Here is an 18,448-nt window from a genome sequence, read left to right as displayed (position 1 = left end):
AAGAAGAATTAGAGTGTGATATTATTGAAGAAGAAAACAATTTTGGAGAAGATGAGGACAGTGATAATAAGATGGAAACCTTTGATGAGCTTTTTACAGGCACAGGGCTGCAACGTTTTTTAATTTGAGACCACTAAATAAGATGATAATAAAAACATTGTAACTGAGAGAGAAATGATATGTTTAGTAAAACATTGGGAAAGTTTTCGTGTTGGGAAAAACGAATGGTGCAAGTACGATAACTGCAAGACTGAAACTAGGGAGATTGATTGTCTTTGTTGCACGGAAGTGGATGCATTAGCAGACAAACAATTCCAAGGTATATGTGCTTAAACATATTTTTTTAAATATGATTAAGCTACATAAAAAGTATTGTTAAAATATCAAATAATAATGATATGTATCGTACAAATATCTGTTGTTTTTTTAGGAACAAAATGTATAACTGAGAATGAGGATTTCAAGCAACTTTGTCTCGTTTTAATATGCTTACAATAGACAAGAGGGAAATTTCTGCAAGACACGCCTACAAACAAATCTTTTCGGTTTGCTGCTTACAAGCAATTCATTTGGTAAGTTTTCTAACGACTTGGAAAAGGCAATCGCCGAGTTATACCGTCACGTGTTGTGTGGAAAATAAGACAAGTTTTCCCTGAAGAAGGTAGTGTCTATGTTCCTTACTCGGAAGAATAAACACAAAAATATGTAATATATAATATGTGACTATTATTATAGAAAATAAAATAAAATAAATATTTCTAATTATGAAATTACGATCTTGAATTCTCTAAAATGTCATGCTATTTGCTGAATTGTCTTAACACACAAAAAATCATTCGCCAACTATTACGTCACGGCTATTTAAACAGGATTGTAAATAAGGGCTGAATAAGAGAAAAAAAAGAACTTTTTTTAAAAAAAAGTTTTTTATAATAATAAATAAAACATTTCCGATAAAATAAGATGAAATTGTTTTTTTTTATTTTTCGTGGGACCACTCCTTTAGAGGCCATTGTTTTTTGCATACTTGTCAAAGATTCGATTGTTAACTCGAATATTAACTATGCAAACACAGGGTAGCTCTCAGGAAATCAGCTCTTAGGTAAATAACTCTCATGCTGTCACTCACTCAGTACGCGCTTCTTTTCACCAAGGTCATAGTAAATTTAGAAGCACATTAATTGCTGTAGTTCCCAATAAAAACACAAACTTGGAGTAGAAAATTTATTTCGAATTTGTAAGAATAAACTGAGGATAATTTGGCGGAATCGGGTGAGGATGCTAGGCTGGAGAGAAGATATTGTCTCAAGCTCACGTGCGTGTTCCCAATAAATTCGCTCTTCTCCACTACATCCGGAGCTCTTCTCCTAGTAGTGTTCGCTCTTCTCCACTACATCCGGAGCTCTTCTCCTAGTAGTGTTTCTGGCTTAACTAATCTCTCAATCACATCCGGAGCTCCTCTCCTGTGATTCCATTTCCTCTATCATACCTCACAAGAACCTACTCTTTATGAGCTCTAGCTTCTTTTGCATTTCACACCTGTTATTAACCTCTTGGTGCACCACCTCTGACTGTCAGCGCCGCATGCCCCTGCTGTTATTTCCCCAGTCATCTGTCCTGCTCGCGTGGTGCACCGTCGTTCATCTCCTCGCACCTGTACTGAATTCACCATACTCTTCCAGGGGTACACGCACATCTCTACACTTTGTGGCTGCCCAGGGCAGCCCAGCACCCCCACCAGTTAAATTTAACACATTGACATAATTGAGTAAAGTTGCCAATTGCTTCCACCACTGGACTAAAACCTTGTTGGTCGTACTAAGCCAAACTGCGCCAATTCAAGGAAACCGTGTAGCTAAAGCAATTGGACATTTCTTTACGCTTGACGACGTTATGTAGCCTCGATGAACCAGTTCGATTGTAGATAGTCCGTTATCGTTCCAACATAGTGTGGCGATGATGCAGGTGTGTCACATAAAGAGAAAAATAAAATAAAATTAACCAAATATATGGGTGGGTGGGTGGGAAAATTATTTCAGTTAAGCAAGTTATTGCTACTACTGGTGAGAAGCTAAATCAGAGTGAATCCCTCCTATTTATAGGGCCCCTGGATTGTTGATTGGCTAACTTAGAACCTCCTAATATGGACATACTATACCCAAACCTTTAGTCCCCAACTCTAAAGTATCAACAACAAGAAAGTTGCTTCAAGTTATGACACATAGCTTTGATTTGCTTAATTGGGATAAAGATGCCTTGGGTGAGCAAGACAACCTTGCCTACCCTTAATGATGCATCTGCATAGCAACTATCAAGTATTGGGAACTGCAATTAACATGAGCTAAACTGTGTTTAGCTCCATTTAATTGCTGTAGTTCCCAATAAAAACACAAACTTGGAGTAGAAAATTTATTTCGAATTTGTAAGAATAAACTGAGGATAATTTGGCGGAATCGGGTGAGGATGCTAGGCTGGAGAGAAGATATTGTCTCAAGCTCACGTGCGTGTTCCCAATAAATTCGCTCTTCTCCACTACATCCGGAGCTCTTCTCCTAGTAGTGTTCGCTCTTCTCCACTACATCCGGAGCTCTTCTCCTAGTAGTGTTTCTGGCTTAACTAATCTCTCAATCACATCCGGAGCTCCTCTCCTGTGATTCCATTTCCTCTATCATACCTCACAAGAACCTACTCTTTATGAGCTCTAGCTTCTTTTGCATTTCACACCTGTTATTAACCTCTTGGTGCACCACCTCTGACTGTCAGCGCCGCATGCCCCTGCTGTTATTTCCCCAGTCATCTGTCCTGCTCGCGTGGTGCACCGTCGTTCATCTCCTCGCACCTGTACTGAATTCACCATACTCTTCCAGGGGTACACGCACATCTCTACACTTTGTGGCTGCCCAGGGCAGCCCAGCACCCCCAAATTCCCCCAAATGAACATGGTCTATGAGCCGATATTTGAAGAGAACGACGAGATAATTCAACATGCCATAACAGACTTAACAACTTGACGTGAAAAAAAAAAAAAAAAAAAAACTACATGCAAGTGCCTATAAATTAGCCTTTTACAATTATATTAAGACATAATAACGCAATTATAAGACATTGAAATCCCACAACTTAGTTACCGCATCAAGGCAAGCCATGTTGCCACTCCACTTACGCAAAGCGCTATTAGATAAATGGATATACCTTCTGTAACAGTCACTGGACCACCTACCAAGTGTTTTTATGGCTGAGTCAGGAATGCCGCACGAAGCTGCTGTAGAGGCCCCACCAATACGGAAACTATGGGTATTTAAATGTAAACTATCATTTAGACTGACGAACAAAAATGCTGAAACGTACTTCCGAGTGATAAAATCCCCATTTGACAAAACGAACAACGGACCCGCCTTAGCCCCCCGAAATAACAGGTAATTTCTTAAAGCTTTTACTGGGCAAAATTCGTGTTCAATCATTGCAAGACGAATTGTGACACCTTTCCTAAATGGATCTGTTTTGGATGCCTTGATGGTTAGCTTTACGATTGTTGCCGAGGAAGAAAATTCAATGTCTGAAGGTGACAGGTGAATTTTAGGATCATAAAAATTTTTTGATGGTGTAACAAATTCGGATACACGTAAAAACCCAAAAAACGCAACAAGGATGAGAGCAGACCATAATGCTTTGTCATGACTAGTAAATTTAGATTCACAAATAAAGTTTAACATTTCGTGCAGATGAACAGGTGTAATAGGCAATCTCGTAGTACGGGAATGTGGATGGCATCTGCGGATACCTCGCATGACGTAAAATAATTTAGCCATTGAAGATATGTTTTCTTTATAGCCTTGCATCTTGCTATGATATTGTATGCCAGACAAATAGACTTTAATAGTTGAGAATTTAATGCGATCTGCCAGGTACGACACAAAAAATTGTAAAGTTAACTCTTTAAGAGGAAACATAGGTACCATGACGTTTTGACAAAATTGTTGGTATGCCCGGATACCAGAACGATAAGTTAGTCTTGTATTTGGTGAAATGGAAGAATACAAGTAATAATTCACAGACTTTTCAATAGATTCCAAACAGATGAAGGAATGGCTGTGGGACACCTGTCTGCTTTCATGCATTCTTTTTTGAACTTGCTTACCTGCAACCGAGAAAGTAAATCTGCATAAATATTAGAACAGCCTGGGACATGACAAAGCAACAGATTTATGTTACGTTGAGCAGTAAAAAAGAATAAGTGACGGATTAATGTCATTATATCTTTGCATTTGCATGAGCCTGTGTGCCAGATTTGCACAATGGCTTCATTGTCTGTGCCTAACACCACCTCGTGGTCTGTCCAACCTTCTCCCCAACAAAACGTAGCTATAACAATGGCTAACAATTCAAGGAAGCTGATGCTATAAGTGCGCTTAGATTGAAAGGGCAATGAGAACCACTGGCCATTATAGTATCCCCCTAGTCCTACTCCTGAGGCATCAGTGAACAGGTCAACTTTGCTAGACAAAATGGTGTTTGTGTGAAATAAAGCAACCCCATTCCACGATGGTAAGAATTCAAGCCACCATTCTATGTCTTTCCTAGCCTCTGCACTAATGTCAATGTGATGATGTAACCTATCCACTTTGGTGGACAAGTCAATCAAACGTCGAAGGAAAATTCTGCCGCTCTTCACTACTTTGCAAGCGAAAGAAAGTGACCCTATTAATGATAACAAATCCCTTTTTTTGCATTTTTTCCTGCCGTGCCATTGCCTCAACTCTGCCATGAGATTGCTAAATTTCTGACGAGGTAATCTTAGAACTAAATTGATGGTGTCAATTTCAATACCGAGATAAGTGATTACTTGTACTGGACCAATAATTTTTTCGTCAGCCAGAGGGACGCCAATTAATGAAAATGTATGGATAATGGCATCAACAACGTATTGGCATTGAGATTTAGTGCAGTGGGCTGTTATAAAGTCGTCAAGATAGTGTTTTAAATTAGTAACAAGTATAATAACAGTTAAAATCCATGTTAGTAGATCCGCAAAGTTGTTAAAAATGAAGGGTGAGGATCTTCCCCCAAACGGCAGAACCACATCATAATAATATCTGTTTTTCCATAGGTACCCCAAAAGATGCCAATCATCAGCGTGTACAGGACATAACCGAAAGGCGTGTTTTATGTCTAATTTAGCCATGTAGCAGTTCGGGCCTAAAGATTTTATGAGATTGACTGCTTCATCAAATGATGAGTATTGTACAGAGAACTCTTCCTTACTTATCCTGTCATTGACAGAGAACCCTCTGGGGGAAGATAGGTCAAGAACTACCCGGACAGTGCCATCTTTTTTAGGTGCTGCGCCCAAAGGAGAACAGTGGAAGTTATCCAACGGTTTAAAGTCAAATGGTCCTACAGTGTGGCCTCTGTTTAATTCCTTTAAAATTGCCTCATCAACTAAATTCTCATAAGTAAAAGCCGATTTGTTATTTCTTGTAGCCGAGGTTAAGGGAGTGTTCTGGCTGCATCCTAACCTAAATCCGTAGGTAAAACCTGATACAATGAAATCTACGAGATCCCTGTTGGGGTGGGATAACAAAAACTTATTTAGAACGCGAACCTTAACCGGTGTGTGCACTAATGAGGGTTTGTGAAAAAATTTAGTTGGGACCGAGCTTAGAGGACCTGGATGGGCAAAAGATAACGGGGTGGTTTTTCTGACAGAAATGGCAACAGTGGGGATAGGAACAGTTTGGTCGGCAAGGAAGTGCTTTGTTGAAGGAAAAGCAAGCAGGTCTGTCTGGTGGCCATGATTTGCTTGGGACATTCCGAAACTGTGTTGATGATTCTGCTGGGCCAGTGAATTTATTGGGGCATTGTGCGGCAAAGTGGCCAGAGCCCTGACACCTAAAGCACCTGCCTAACCTGGATGGGAGTGACTTTGTGAACGACGTTGATGGCTGAGCACCCCTAAGATACATATTAAACAAAGTGTCGTCAACCACGTCCCATCTGCCGCTAGCAGGGTTGTTGGCCAGTTGCATACGATAAAGTTGATCATATTCATACACAGAAGAGAAGACATATTGTGAAGCAAACTGAGTTATTACGGTTTGATACATCAACATTTGATGTACAAGATTGGGTTGAAAACAAACAACACACCTCAAATAATTTGTCCATGCTGACACCCAGGAGTTAAAATCTTTCACCCTCCCTTTCCCAGTGGTCTTCTGAGCTAACGAAATCCTAGGAGTGCCCTCCACATTACTAATGTTAATGTCAAATTCCCCACCCTCACCCATCATGGGAAGAGAAGCACAGGAAGACGCAGCAGAAGGTGGTAGAAGAGAATCAAAATTAATGTACTCCCCCTTCTTAATCTTTTCTACAAGATGTTTGGGGATTGGAGGCAAACTAACAGTGGCATACATGTCAGAGTTAGAAGTCCTAGTACCTGCATATAATGGAGCCCCAATGCGAGCAGTTTCGGTGACATTGCTACTACTGGTGAGAAGCTAAATCAGAGTGAATCCCTCCTATTTATAGGGCCCCTGGATTGTTGATTGGCTAACTTAGAACCTCCTAATATGGACATACTATACCCAAACCTTTAGTCCCCAACTCTAAAGTATCAACAACAAGAAAGTTGCTTCAAGTTATGACACATAGCTTTGATTTGCTTAATTGGGATAAAGATGCCTTGGGTGAGCAAGACAACCTTGCCTACCCTTAATGATGCATCTGCATAGCAACTATCAAGTATTGGGAACTGCAATTAACATGAGCTAAACTGTGTTTAGCTCCATCAAGAAATTCAGTGTTCTTGCATATCTTTATTTGCAATTTGTTTTCAATATCTGGAATTCAAATGATTTGGAATATGTCATTGAACAAGGTGATGCACTTTACAAGTCCATGAATACTTCATCATTTTTATCAACCCTCAACCTTTATAGGGCTGTCAGTGTTCACAATGCTGTAGTAGAACTTGATTTCAACTAAGACATGTTTGGAACACTAGCCAGGGATAATGATATACTAAATGACTTAATAACATTAGTTCAGACCAAGATCACGATGGTAAAATATTTAGTTGTGAAGGTTACTGTATATCATTATTTAATGCATCTTGTAATCCATTCAGGGCTATTTTAGTTGATTCTCATAGCCATGATAGCAATGGAGAACCAACTCCTAATGGAACGTCTATCATCTTACATTTTTCTAGTTTACAAGATCTGGCATCCTATTTTGCAACAATTGTTCTAACATGTTTTTTGACGAATGTCAAAAAAAGAATTCTGATGTTGTAACAGTGATCAAAAATACATCGACAGGCGTAAAGTATGATGTGTTGATCGCATTGGATATGCTCAAGATATGTTCCTATTAATATGACACCCTATGATTTGAAACTCTTTACCAAAAATTCTAAAGACGATGATACAAGCGATGAATAGGTTTATAGATGTTCATGTCACTTCTTTATGTACATATGTAATAGTTTTATTTATCACTTAGTTCACAATTTTGTTATTTTTACACAACTTGGTATAACAAATATATATACTATACGTTTTCTCAGGCGCCTCGTTATAGTTAAAATTTCCTGCTGTAGTATTTTCACACAAGTTTTTTCAGACTTGACAAGTTACCTATCATTGCTTGCACAGACGGGCGTCAAAAATATCTGGTGTTTAGAGTCATTTGAGCACCAAAAATAGAGTCAGTTGGTCGGCGAGTGATAACTCAAAAATTCGATAAAAATTGTATCCAACCATCCAGCCATTAACGCGCGCCATTAAATCGCCGATATTCAATGATAACTTTGGCGCCTCGTTTAAATAGAGTTTCCATGTGACGTACACGGAGTGTGGTTTCTATTCGGAGTCTGCCAACAAATGTTCTTAAGTGAAAAATTGCAATATTATGTGACTGTTTAAAGCTATTTCCGAAAAAAATAAAAAATAATCACTATAAAGAACAAGTTAAAAAGACAAGCACATCATTTTTCTACTTTTTTATCCATCATAAAAACAGTCAGTGGAAACATTAGTTTGATTGCAGCAAACGGATTATGGCATACAGATTGTGAGATACCGAGAGTATGTTATGCAGAATTTCCTATGCGGAGTATGCAGAATGTGCTATAAGGTGTATGTCATACGGAGTATTCTATACGGAGTATGCTATACGGAGTGCATTATGCTTCATATACGAAGTATGCTATACGAAGTGTGACATGCTTCATATACGAAGCATGCTATATGGAGTGTGACATGCTTAATATACGGAGTGTAACACGCGGAGTGTAACATGCGGAGTATACGGAGTAGTGTGACATTCTTAGTCTACGGAGTGTGATAGGCTTAGTGTACATGTTCAATAGGAACGAATTCGATGTTTTGTTAACGAGTTAAGGTATACAATGGCTGGTATAAAAGTACACATTTTTAAAGTTGCATAATAAAATGTCATTGATTGTATGGTTAGTTTTATTGCATATAGAAACATGAAAAACAAAGTTCTAAAGCTAAGAATGAATATAATGGAAGCCATAAAAATAAACTTCATACAAAACGCAAATAGTAAACTACTTCATATCCTAAAAGAATTCGTAGAGTCTCCCCATTTTTTAAAATTTATCTTAGCCCTAACGATTTCCTACACTGAAGTAGCCCAGTGAAAATTTTAATAAGAATGCTTAGTTTGGACTTCGACGCTCATGCTGCATTCGCTGATGTCTAGCGAAACTAGTGTCGGCATTAAGGCCGGTTTCCATACAACTGCATTTTACAACTGCAATCTCTCAAAGCTGTCTGCGCCGCTTTTTTGTACTTAACATTTCCGTCTATACGGAGTAAACATAAGACGGTTGACGGTTAAAGATGGCGGACGTCTCCAATGCCGATTGATCGGAACAAAGTAAATGATCCGTCATGCAAGTTTCAATTAAGTGTCAAAACGCGAAGAATTAATTGAAGTAACGACGAAACATCATTTTCACAGTTTATTGGATAAAAATGGTTAAAAGAGGTCATAAGCAACCATCGTCATCGAATTCAAGAATTGATAGTGTTGAGCAGAGTCAAGAGACTTTTCCGTGTATGAAATGTCACCGAAAGTTTAAAACATATAGAGGTTTGGTACAGCACTTGAAGTATTGTAAAGTGTTGACACAGAACACAACACAACAGGATACAAATCAACAACGTAACGTTCCCGAAGACGCAACTTCATCTCAACATCATTTTGCTGATGTTCCAGAGAAGTTTTATTGGAGTAATGTTAAAGGAAGTGAAGCAGTCAATGACATCGAGGAATGTTACAGCAGAATTGTTTATTGGAAACGAAACTTGTTTATGCTGCCTAATGGAAACGCAGGTAAATCCTACATACGTGAGACCACAAGATTGCTCAATGCGTGGATTGAAAACACACCTTTAAGAGCTATAGCATTAAGAGCTATACATATCATGCCTGCTCTGCTGCTGCAAAAACCATCACAAGCATCGAAATCTAAGGAGCACTTAGAAGCATTAAACAGACGTCTAACACAATGGTTTAAAGGAGATTTTATGAGCTTAATGGATGAGGCACAGACGATTCAAAGCCGACTACCTAAAGTAATAAAAAAGCAAGATATTGCAGTTATTTCAAGGAAGTTCCGGAACCATATGCAAAAAGGAGATGTTCATAAAGCGATTAATGTGGTGACGAACAATATGTCTGGAGGAATACTTCCTTTGAATGACGAAACTCTTGAAATGCTAAGACAAAAACATCCTGAAGGAAGTGAATCATACGAAGACACGCTGATACAAGGTCCGATCAAATCAGTTAATGCCGTTGTATATGACGTCATTGACGAAGACATGATAATGCGAGCAGCGAAGACAACAAAAGGCGGCTCCGGACCATCTGGAATGGATGCGAATGGATGGATCAAAATCATAGCGTCTAGAGTTTATGGCGACACTGGAACAGATTTACGGAAAGCGATAGCTAAGTTTGCAAGAAGACTTTGCCATGAAGAAGTAAACGATAATTCTTTAGAGGCGTATTTAGGATGTCGTCTTGTGCCTTTAGACAAGAACCCTGGTCTTAGACCTATCGGAGTAGGAGAGGTTTTAAGACGCATTATTGAAAAAGCCGTGATGTACGCAGCAAAGAATGACGTTATTGAATCTTGTTCAAAAATTCAAATGTGCTCCGGTCATGAATCTGGGTGCGAAGCTGCTATACATGCAATGAAAGATGCATACTCTAGTGAAGAAGCCGAATGTGTCTTATTAGTTGATGCTGCAAATGCCTTCAATAGCTTGAACCGTAGTGCAACACTTCATAATACCAAGATCATTTGCCCGATTCTAGCAACATACATCAACAGCTGCTACATAAAGCCTGCGAGACTTTTTGTGATTGGTGGAACTGAAATGAGTTCAAGAGAAGGTACCACTCAGGGCGACCCGTTGGGGATGGCCATTTACGCAATAGGACTCACACCATTACTTGATAGAATGAAAAACATTGCTGATATTGATATGAAATTGGTAGCTTTTGCTGATGACTTAACAGCTGTTGGAAATTTTTCCACCATTCGGAAATGGTGGGACGAGCTCATTGTGGAAGGCCCAAAATTTGGTTACCAACCACTGCCAAAGAAATCATGGCTAATTGTGAAAGATAAGAACATTGAAGGAGCAAAAACACACTTCAAAGAAACAAATATACAAATTACATGTACAGGAGAACGACATCTCGGAGCAGTTATTGGCAGTGAGACTTTTCGAAAAGAGTACGTTGAAGACATTGTCGCAAAATAGGTTAAAGAAATCACACTAATTTTAGAAATAGCTGTTATCGAACCACAAGCAGCTTACACATGCTATGTTAGTGGATATCAACATCGCTTCACATACTATTTACGGACCATCCCAGAAATATCATCATTACTGCGACCGGTGGAAAGTGTAATAAGACACCAACTGTTGCCGGCTATTACTGGTGGTCATATTATAAACGATGTAGAGAGGGAGCTAATGTCCTTGCCACCACGTCTCGGGGGTCTAGGAATAAAAATCCTTGAGAATGTTTCTGACACAGAATACGAGAATTCTCGGAAAATGACGACGGAGCTCGTAAATATTCTTCTCAGACAAAATGAAAATGCGAACGAGATCAGCAAAACGAAAAGCCAAATAAAGTCTGAGAGAAATAAAAGCCATCAAAACATTCTGCAAGGACTATTGTCACAAATGGATGAAAGTGCTAAGAGGCAGAACGAAGCAAATCAGGAAATAGGTGCGTCAAAATGGTTGACGACTCTGCCAATAAAAGAGAGTGGTTACTACCTCACAAAGGAGCAGTTTTTCGACGCATTGAGAATTCGATATAACTGGGAATTACCCAGGTTACCATTTGAATGTGCATGTGGCTCAAAGTTTGATCTTGCTCATGCGTTATCCTACAAAAAGGGTGGGTTTGTCACACAACGTCATAACGAAGTTCGTGATATAACTGCTCAGCTTTTGAAAGAAGTGTGTAAAGACGTACGAATTGAACCGATGCTTGCTCTACTACAAAACGAACGCTTTGACCAGAAAAGTGCGATCACATCAAATGAAGCTCGATTAGATGTTAGCGCACTTGGTTTCCGGATTCCTGGCCAACGTGTATTCTGCGATGTCAGGGTCTTTGACCTTAACGCCCAGAGGTATAGGAACACAGAAATCAAACGTTGCTATGAAAGAAATGAGCAAGAAAAGAAAAGGTTATACAACGAAAGGGTTTTGCAGGTTGAAAATGGTTCTTTTACACCTTTGGTGTTTTTTACACACGGTGGGTTAGGAAGAGAGTGCAAGAGATTCTATCAACGTCTTGCTGAGTTGATAGCAGATAAACGTGGTATACCAACGTCTATCGCTACGACGTTTGTCACAACGAAAATTTGCTTTTCGTTACACCGATCGACATTGCTATGCCTGCGTGGATTGCGGCGGGATGTTAACATATCTGATATCGACATGTCTTTGACCAACACACTATCGGAAATAAGGGAATTCCGATAGCCGAAATAGTATTATATATATATTATATATTTTGAGCGGCGGTCTCTCGCTATAGAAATAGACCAAAACAAAATTATATAAAATAACGTATGTTTGAATTTTCAAGGTATCAAGAGGGAGAACAAGCGTATAACGTTTTTTTTGTCATTTTAGTTTTTCCGACTCAGTATATCAAAAATTTCGATCAAAAATTAGTGTCGGTCGGGTGACTCTAACACCAAGTATTTGTGACGTCCGCCTAACTGACTTTACCTTGTATTCAATAGTGTGTATATTTTAGTTTTTATGTCTCTGTTTGTTTGTTCATCATTTCTAAATGGAGCAGCTGGCCTGTCACTTTTCTAATATATTTTGTTCCATTTTCTTTTTCTTTTTTCTTTGCTACCAAAAGTGAATGTGTATTTGCTTATCTAGTTCTTAGAAGCATGGGTGCCTGTACCATGTCAGCCATTTCTAATCTGCAAAAACGCAAAACGAAACCATAGACTTGGTTCATGGCTCTTGCTATATATCATAGCCAACAGGTCTGTGGTCATGTATTTACACTTGGAGTGTCAAATTTTTGATTTCGTAAAAAACATGACACATTATGTATGGTATATATTGAACAAACTTTAGGATTGTTAATGTTCATCTGTGTCAATTGTGACCAATAAGCAGCCATTTAGTTTGTTTTTAGTTTAACCCAGGACGATTTCTACGACTTATGACTTTACAAGTTGTAAGTGTAAAGTTGTAAGTCGAAAAAATCGTCCTGGGTTACGGACGAAATTTTTACCATCTATGGAACAAAACCTCGTATAGCTGTGATGACGAGTATTTAGGATCCAGAAAACTACCTCAATCTCGTTCCCAATGCTTTTTGTCTCTTTAGTATAATAGTCTCGCTACTCCTTGAATACAAAAAAGAGGCAATGGAAGGTGAGGGCTATCATCATAGTATCTGATGGTTCTTCCACCGCCCCTGGCCCCCCAGAAAGAAGTACTGTCATAATATCTCCCAGTTTGATGCCAAGCGGCTTCTTTTTTAACTTAGATAGATGGATGTGCATATTTTACATGGCTAGCCTCACAAATATCGAGGGATATACCCTGTCTATTATTTCCAGGAGGGGCCATGGCGTAGATGGAGAGTCCTAGAGTATTTAATGCTCATTTTGAGCTACGCAGACCCAATTAGAGCCCGCGCTCTACTAGACAACTCCCGGCAACATCCAACGACCCACACAGTGTGCCATCTTCCCAAATTTCCCTCACATGGCTTGGGTTAACCCGGGGCTATGGTAACATTCACTCGCCCATGTTGAATCGCCGTCAAGAGGAATCGAACCCCGGTCTCCCGCACAGAGTACGAGAGCTATAACCACTAATCTACGGCGCCACTAAATTTAGCCCCTTATTTGTGTTAAATGGAATGCACCTGAGTTGGATTGGGAGAAAGTCACCGCTCAAAGTAATTAAAAAGCTTGCTGTAGTCATTCCCTCTTCAGTGGGGCCAGTGATAAAAATGTTCTTGCTCCCTTTCTTTGCCGAAGTCTTGTTACAACAGGGAACAAATTTTAATGGTGTTTGGTCCAGATTGATAACAAGAGATACTGGAACTCCATTGTTTTCGATCTTTTTAACAATGGAGTACAAGTATAATTCTTCAATTTCTTTCTACAAATTTCTGTTACCCATACTTGTTCCATCGTGTCCAATCGCCTTCTATAACCCATACACTTGAAGAGACTTTTTGACCATGACAAATCTATAAAGTTTAAATGACTTAGGTTGAATTCAGGATAACATTTGATCAAAGCATTGGCTGTTGCAACAGCTACAGCTTTTGAAATACCAGCATCACAGATCTTTGAGCCTAAAACAGAGTTGGTGATCATCGTTTCAAAATAATTTTTTACATTGGACATTTTGTGGGAGCTTATTTTCGCAGATTAGGCATACTTTGCGTTTTAGCAAAAATTCACAACAACCACAAAAATTAATTCCTACGAATATTAATTCCCTTTATGCGAAACCTTCCATGCAAAAACAAATTAAATGTGAATAAGTTCATATTTTAAAAACATAAATGAAAATATATTATATTTAGCCTACTTCTTCAGGCCATTCCTTGAGACGAGTGCGATCGCATGCGCACTCGCCCGCACACTCGTAAAAAAAATTACGAGTGCTTTTTATCGCACTCATAAATTTTTCTTTTTCTAAAATATTAGCTACAGAGTGATGAAAAAAGCTTTCATGATATTTAAACGATCTATGGTGATCTTTTCGCTTTCTATGATCCCGTTTTCATGATTTTTAAACGATCTTCATCGATCTCTTCGCTTTCTGCGATTCAATTTTCCTGATTTTTAAACGATCTACAGCAATATTTTCGTTTTCTACAATGTCGTTTTTATGATTTTTAAATGATCCACGTCGGTATTTTCACTTTCTAAAATCGTATAGAGATCAATTCAAATAAAATATTATACGAATTGAAGCTCGACCGTTGGAACTTGCACTTTGTATGTTCCTTACGCGAAAACAGCAGCCCCTGTGCGGTGTACAGGGGTGAAGAAAATGTTTTTGTAAAAAAAATTTTTTTGATCGCACGCGCAGAACTTTTAAGGCGTGTGATCTACCGCACGCCTGCCTAAAATCTTACTAAATGGCCTGAGGATAGATAAGAATAATTCACTAAACAAAGTGTCACAAATATTACATATTGCATTTTGTCGAAAAAATCCTAATTAATATTGGTTTCTTGTAGTTTCTTTTTTTCCAAAACAATTTTTTTATAATTACCTTCTTATTATATTCTTATATATATTTTCTTTTGTATTTTTTATGTTGTAATTTCACTGATATCTTCTTTTGATAACAGCTTTTATGGTTGCATTAAATTGTTGACACAATTAGACAATGGTGTTTTGGCAAAAATTGGGGAATTTCACATACTCATTTTTTTCTGGAATAGTGATTGGACTTCCTGTCTACATTACAATTAATGACTACCTCTTTTATGTGGCTCGTGTTGAAGGAACATCTATGCAACCTACATTAAATCCAAACCACAGAAAGAAGTCTGATGTTGTTATTCTTGACAGATGGAATGCATCTACAGAAAATATCCAACGAGGTGATATAGTTGCGTTAACCTCACCTACTGATCACACAATAAGCTTTATAAAACGAATAATAGGACTTGAGGGTGACTTTATAAGGACTCCACGTTATAAAAATGACTATGTTTATGTACCACGAGGTCATTGCTGGGTTGAAGGAGACAATGTTCGTTCTAGCTTGGACAGCAACTCATTTGGTCCTGTATCCCTTGGTCTTGTTAAGGGCCGTGCAACGCACATTGTATGGCCCCCAAAACGATGGAGTAAACTAGAACATAACATACCACCATTTCGTTCTCCAACTATTCCTAAAAAGATAAAAGTAATTTATGATAATGTAATTTATGAGCGTGAAGACACCATAGAAAATCAACCTTAGCACAGAGAATGTAAAGACAAGTTGCAACTAACAACAGACAGATATCACTAAAAAGTATTTTAACCAGATATCAAGCTATAGAAACAAATGTGAAGTTTATTTTTCTAATATATCACAAAAATATATCATTATTAAAAAGCTAGATTGTTTCAATATTGTATTCTTTAATTTTAATTTTTCTAAGAAATATTTCTTTTGCTCAACATAAATACATCAAACACTATGTTTTGTTCTACATTCTCAAACCTAGCACCATATATACAACGTTTTGTGTATGCTTAGGGTATTACTGGACATGAAGGTCCAATAGATTTTGAAAATCTCTTTATTTTAATTTCTGTTGTATACATCATATATAGCAAAAGAAAGATAAGTTAACATTGCCCCTTATAAGATTTCATGACATTGTGTAAATCCTTATATGTAATGCTCAAAATTATTATATACATTTTGTTTTAAACTAACTTTTTAATGTAAATGGGTTTTTACTAATGGAAATATATAATGGAGTTAAATATTTATTTAGCTTGTGTTAATTGTGGTGGCTTTAGTAAACCTCTGTCATGTGGAAAGATATGCACTACTGGCTCTGGCCTAATACAGCATTTTGGATAACATCAGGGAATGAGTCACCTTTGATTCAGTGAACCCTTATGGTGGCCATATTGACTAAAACCTGCTTTAAGTATTGCCTCACTTGATTGTCAACATCAGATCTCTGGCCTCTGCATTAGCTCACTCATATATTGAAACAAGGTAATAGATACTAGTGTCAGTCCAATTCTTTGAGTTTTAATATATCGTATGTCATTGATAAGGATAAATGTAGGATCCGGACCATCTGGCATTGATGCTGATGAAGGGAGAAGGATACTTCCAACAACAACTTGGAGAAAGTACTGTCAGTTTATGTGAAACATTTTCCAAAGTCATACAAAAGTTATGCACTGGCAAAGGAAATTCCGCATTATTGGAAGCATTCTTAGCATGTTGTCTGATTCCTCTTGATAAGAACCCAGGGCTTCCTCCTATTGGTGTTGAAGAGGTACTCAAAAGAATCGTATGCAAAGTTGTTATATCTGCTGTAAATGATGATATCATTTTATTGGTTGGATCGTTGAAGATATGTGCTGGACATGATACAGGCTGTTCATAGCATGAACACCTTATTTCAGGATGAGAATACAGAAGCTGTTTTATTAGTGATTGCTGCAAATGCTTTTAACTCTGAACAGAAACGTTTTCTTACATAATATAAAGATAATTTGTTATTTATAGCATCTAGATTATTTGTGTTAGGAGGAATAAAGCTAAAGTCTGAGGGAGGGACAACACAGGGTGATTTTATTGCTATGGCTGTTTATGAAATTGCCATGATTTCCATCGTATTCATGATTGTGGAGGTAGTCAACGAAACAAAGACAGCAGCTTTTCAGTCAAACAAAGACAGCAGCTTTTCAATATCCTATATTAAATTAATGAAGCCATTACAGTGCACCTAAAACTTTGAGGCCAAATTACTTGGAAACGAGGTGGTGACATCAGCCATTTTTCACCGCGTGGGTAACTAGGGACCACCTAAGACAAATTTGGTTAATTTTCCCAAACCTGGGTCCCCAAATCCGTTTCGGAATGGACGGGTTCATGACGTCACCAAAAAACCTTAAAACCCCAATATCTCTGCCACCATTTGTCAAAAGTAAGAAATTTATATACCATTTCACGGGCCTTTGCTGACATCAGCACAATTCTTAAACCGTTATATCTCCTTAGGTGTTCCTCCAAAACATATTATTCTATACATTATTTTGATTAGCGTTTCAATCTCTACACATTACAATCAAAGAATAAAATAAATTTCGCCAATTTTTTAGGGATCTGCACTGCTGACGTCAGCAAAACATCTAAAACAACCTATTTTTCCATTGTCCATCTGCCTAAGTGGATTTCTCCACGGGCCTTATCGACTAGTCTCTATAATAATACACCAGTTCCGTCTGTCTGTCACTTTTGCAAAGTGGATAAATTTTCTTTGATAAAGTCTATAAAACATCGCCTATAAAATTGTTCTGTAATTTACCAAACTTTTAACATTAAAATAATAAACGTCAAAGGCAAGTATATTAAATTAATGAAGCCATTACAGTGCACTTAATACTTTGAGGCCAAATAACTTGGAAAGGAGGTGTTGACGTCAATGATTTTTCACCGCATAGGTAACTAGGGACCAGCTGGGACCAATTTGGGTAAGTTTCCCAAATCTTGGTCCCCAAATCCGTTTCGAAAAGGACAGGTTGATGACGTCATCAAAAAACTTTAAAGCCTAATATCTCTGCAACCGTTTTTCATGATTTTTTGTTAACACATGTTTATTATTTGCAAATATGCTCCATGAGATTATCTGTTTATTGTAAAGTGAAAGTTTGCCTTCGTGAATGAAGGGGAAATAGAAGTAAAACATCCCTCATGCATGAGATAAATAAGTAAATAGATAGTAAATAAATAATAAATAAGTTAAATAAATAAATTAGAAATTAAAATAAACCTCGTGAATATATGGAGAAAGTAATGGAATTCATGCATGAAGAGATTTGTGTCATGCCTTGGAACCCACTCACATATGATCCACAAGATGCTATTGTGTATGTCAACCAAAACATGTATACTCTATTGTAATTAACATCTTTACTTAGGCAAACATTTTGGTGTTATTATCATGTTATGCTTACTGGCAGGACAAATAATGTGTGCAGCCAGTAAGCAGTAAGCAATAATTACTTTTTTTACCCAGCATCCTGATCCATTTCCCAAATTGCGTTTTATGCGAATCATGTTGTATCTACATACATAAGTTATTTCATAATACATTTTCTATTAATATGTGTGTTTTTACTGAGGAACCA

General features: G+C 37.8%; 2 protein-coding genes across 2 annotated transcripts; one reads left to right on the top strand and one right to left on the bottom strand.

Moving 5' to 3' along the window:
- Nucleotides 1–1,210: 1,210 nt before the first annotated feature.
- Nucleotides 1,211–3,959, bottom strand: LOC130649066 (uncharacterized). Its single transcript, XM_057455267.1, has 2 exons — nucleotides 3,193–3,959; nucleotides 1,211–1,974 (listed from the first exon to the last, which is right to left on the bottom strand). Exons 1-2 carry the CDS (start codon nucleotides 3,957–3,959, stop codon nucleotides 1,971–1,973), a joined length of 771 nt encoding a protein of 256 aa, XP_057311250.1. The 3' UTR covers nucleotides 1,211–1,970.
- Nucleotides 3,960–12,774: 8,815 nt separating this feature from the next.
- Nucleotides 12,775–18,423, top strand: LOC130648693 (mitochondrial inner membrane protease subunit 2-like). The gene has a single exon (XM_057454752.1). The coding sequence runs from the start codon at nucleotides 14,964–14,966 to the stop codon at nucleotides 15,543–15,545; it is 582 nt and encodes a 193-aa protein (XP_057310735.1). The 5' UTR covers nucleotides 12,775–14,963; the 3' UTR covers nucleotides 15,546–18,423.
- The last annotated feature ends 25 nt before the right edge of the window (nucleotides 18,424–18,448 follow it).

The sequence above is a fragment of the Hydractinia symbiolongicarpus genome, chromosome 7 (assembly GCF_029227915.1).
Source record: "Hydractinia symbiolongicarpus strain clone_291-10 chromosome 7, HSymV2.1, whole genome shotgun sequence".
Classification (NCBI taxonomy): Eukaryota; Metazoa; Cnidaria; class Hydrozoa; order Anthoathecata; family Hydractiniidae; genus Hydractinia; species Hydractinia symbiolongicarpus.
The sequence above is the reverse complement of the archived record's forward strand: the minus strand, read 5'-3'. Positions and strand labels throughout refer to the sequence as shown.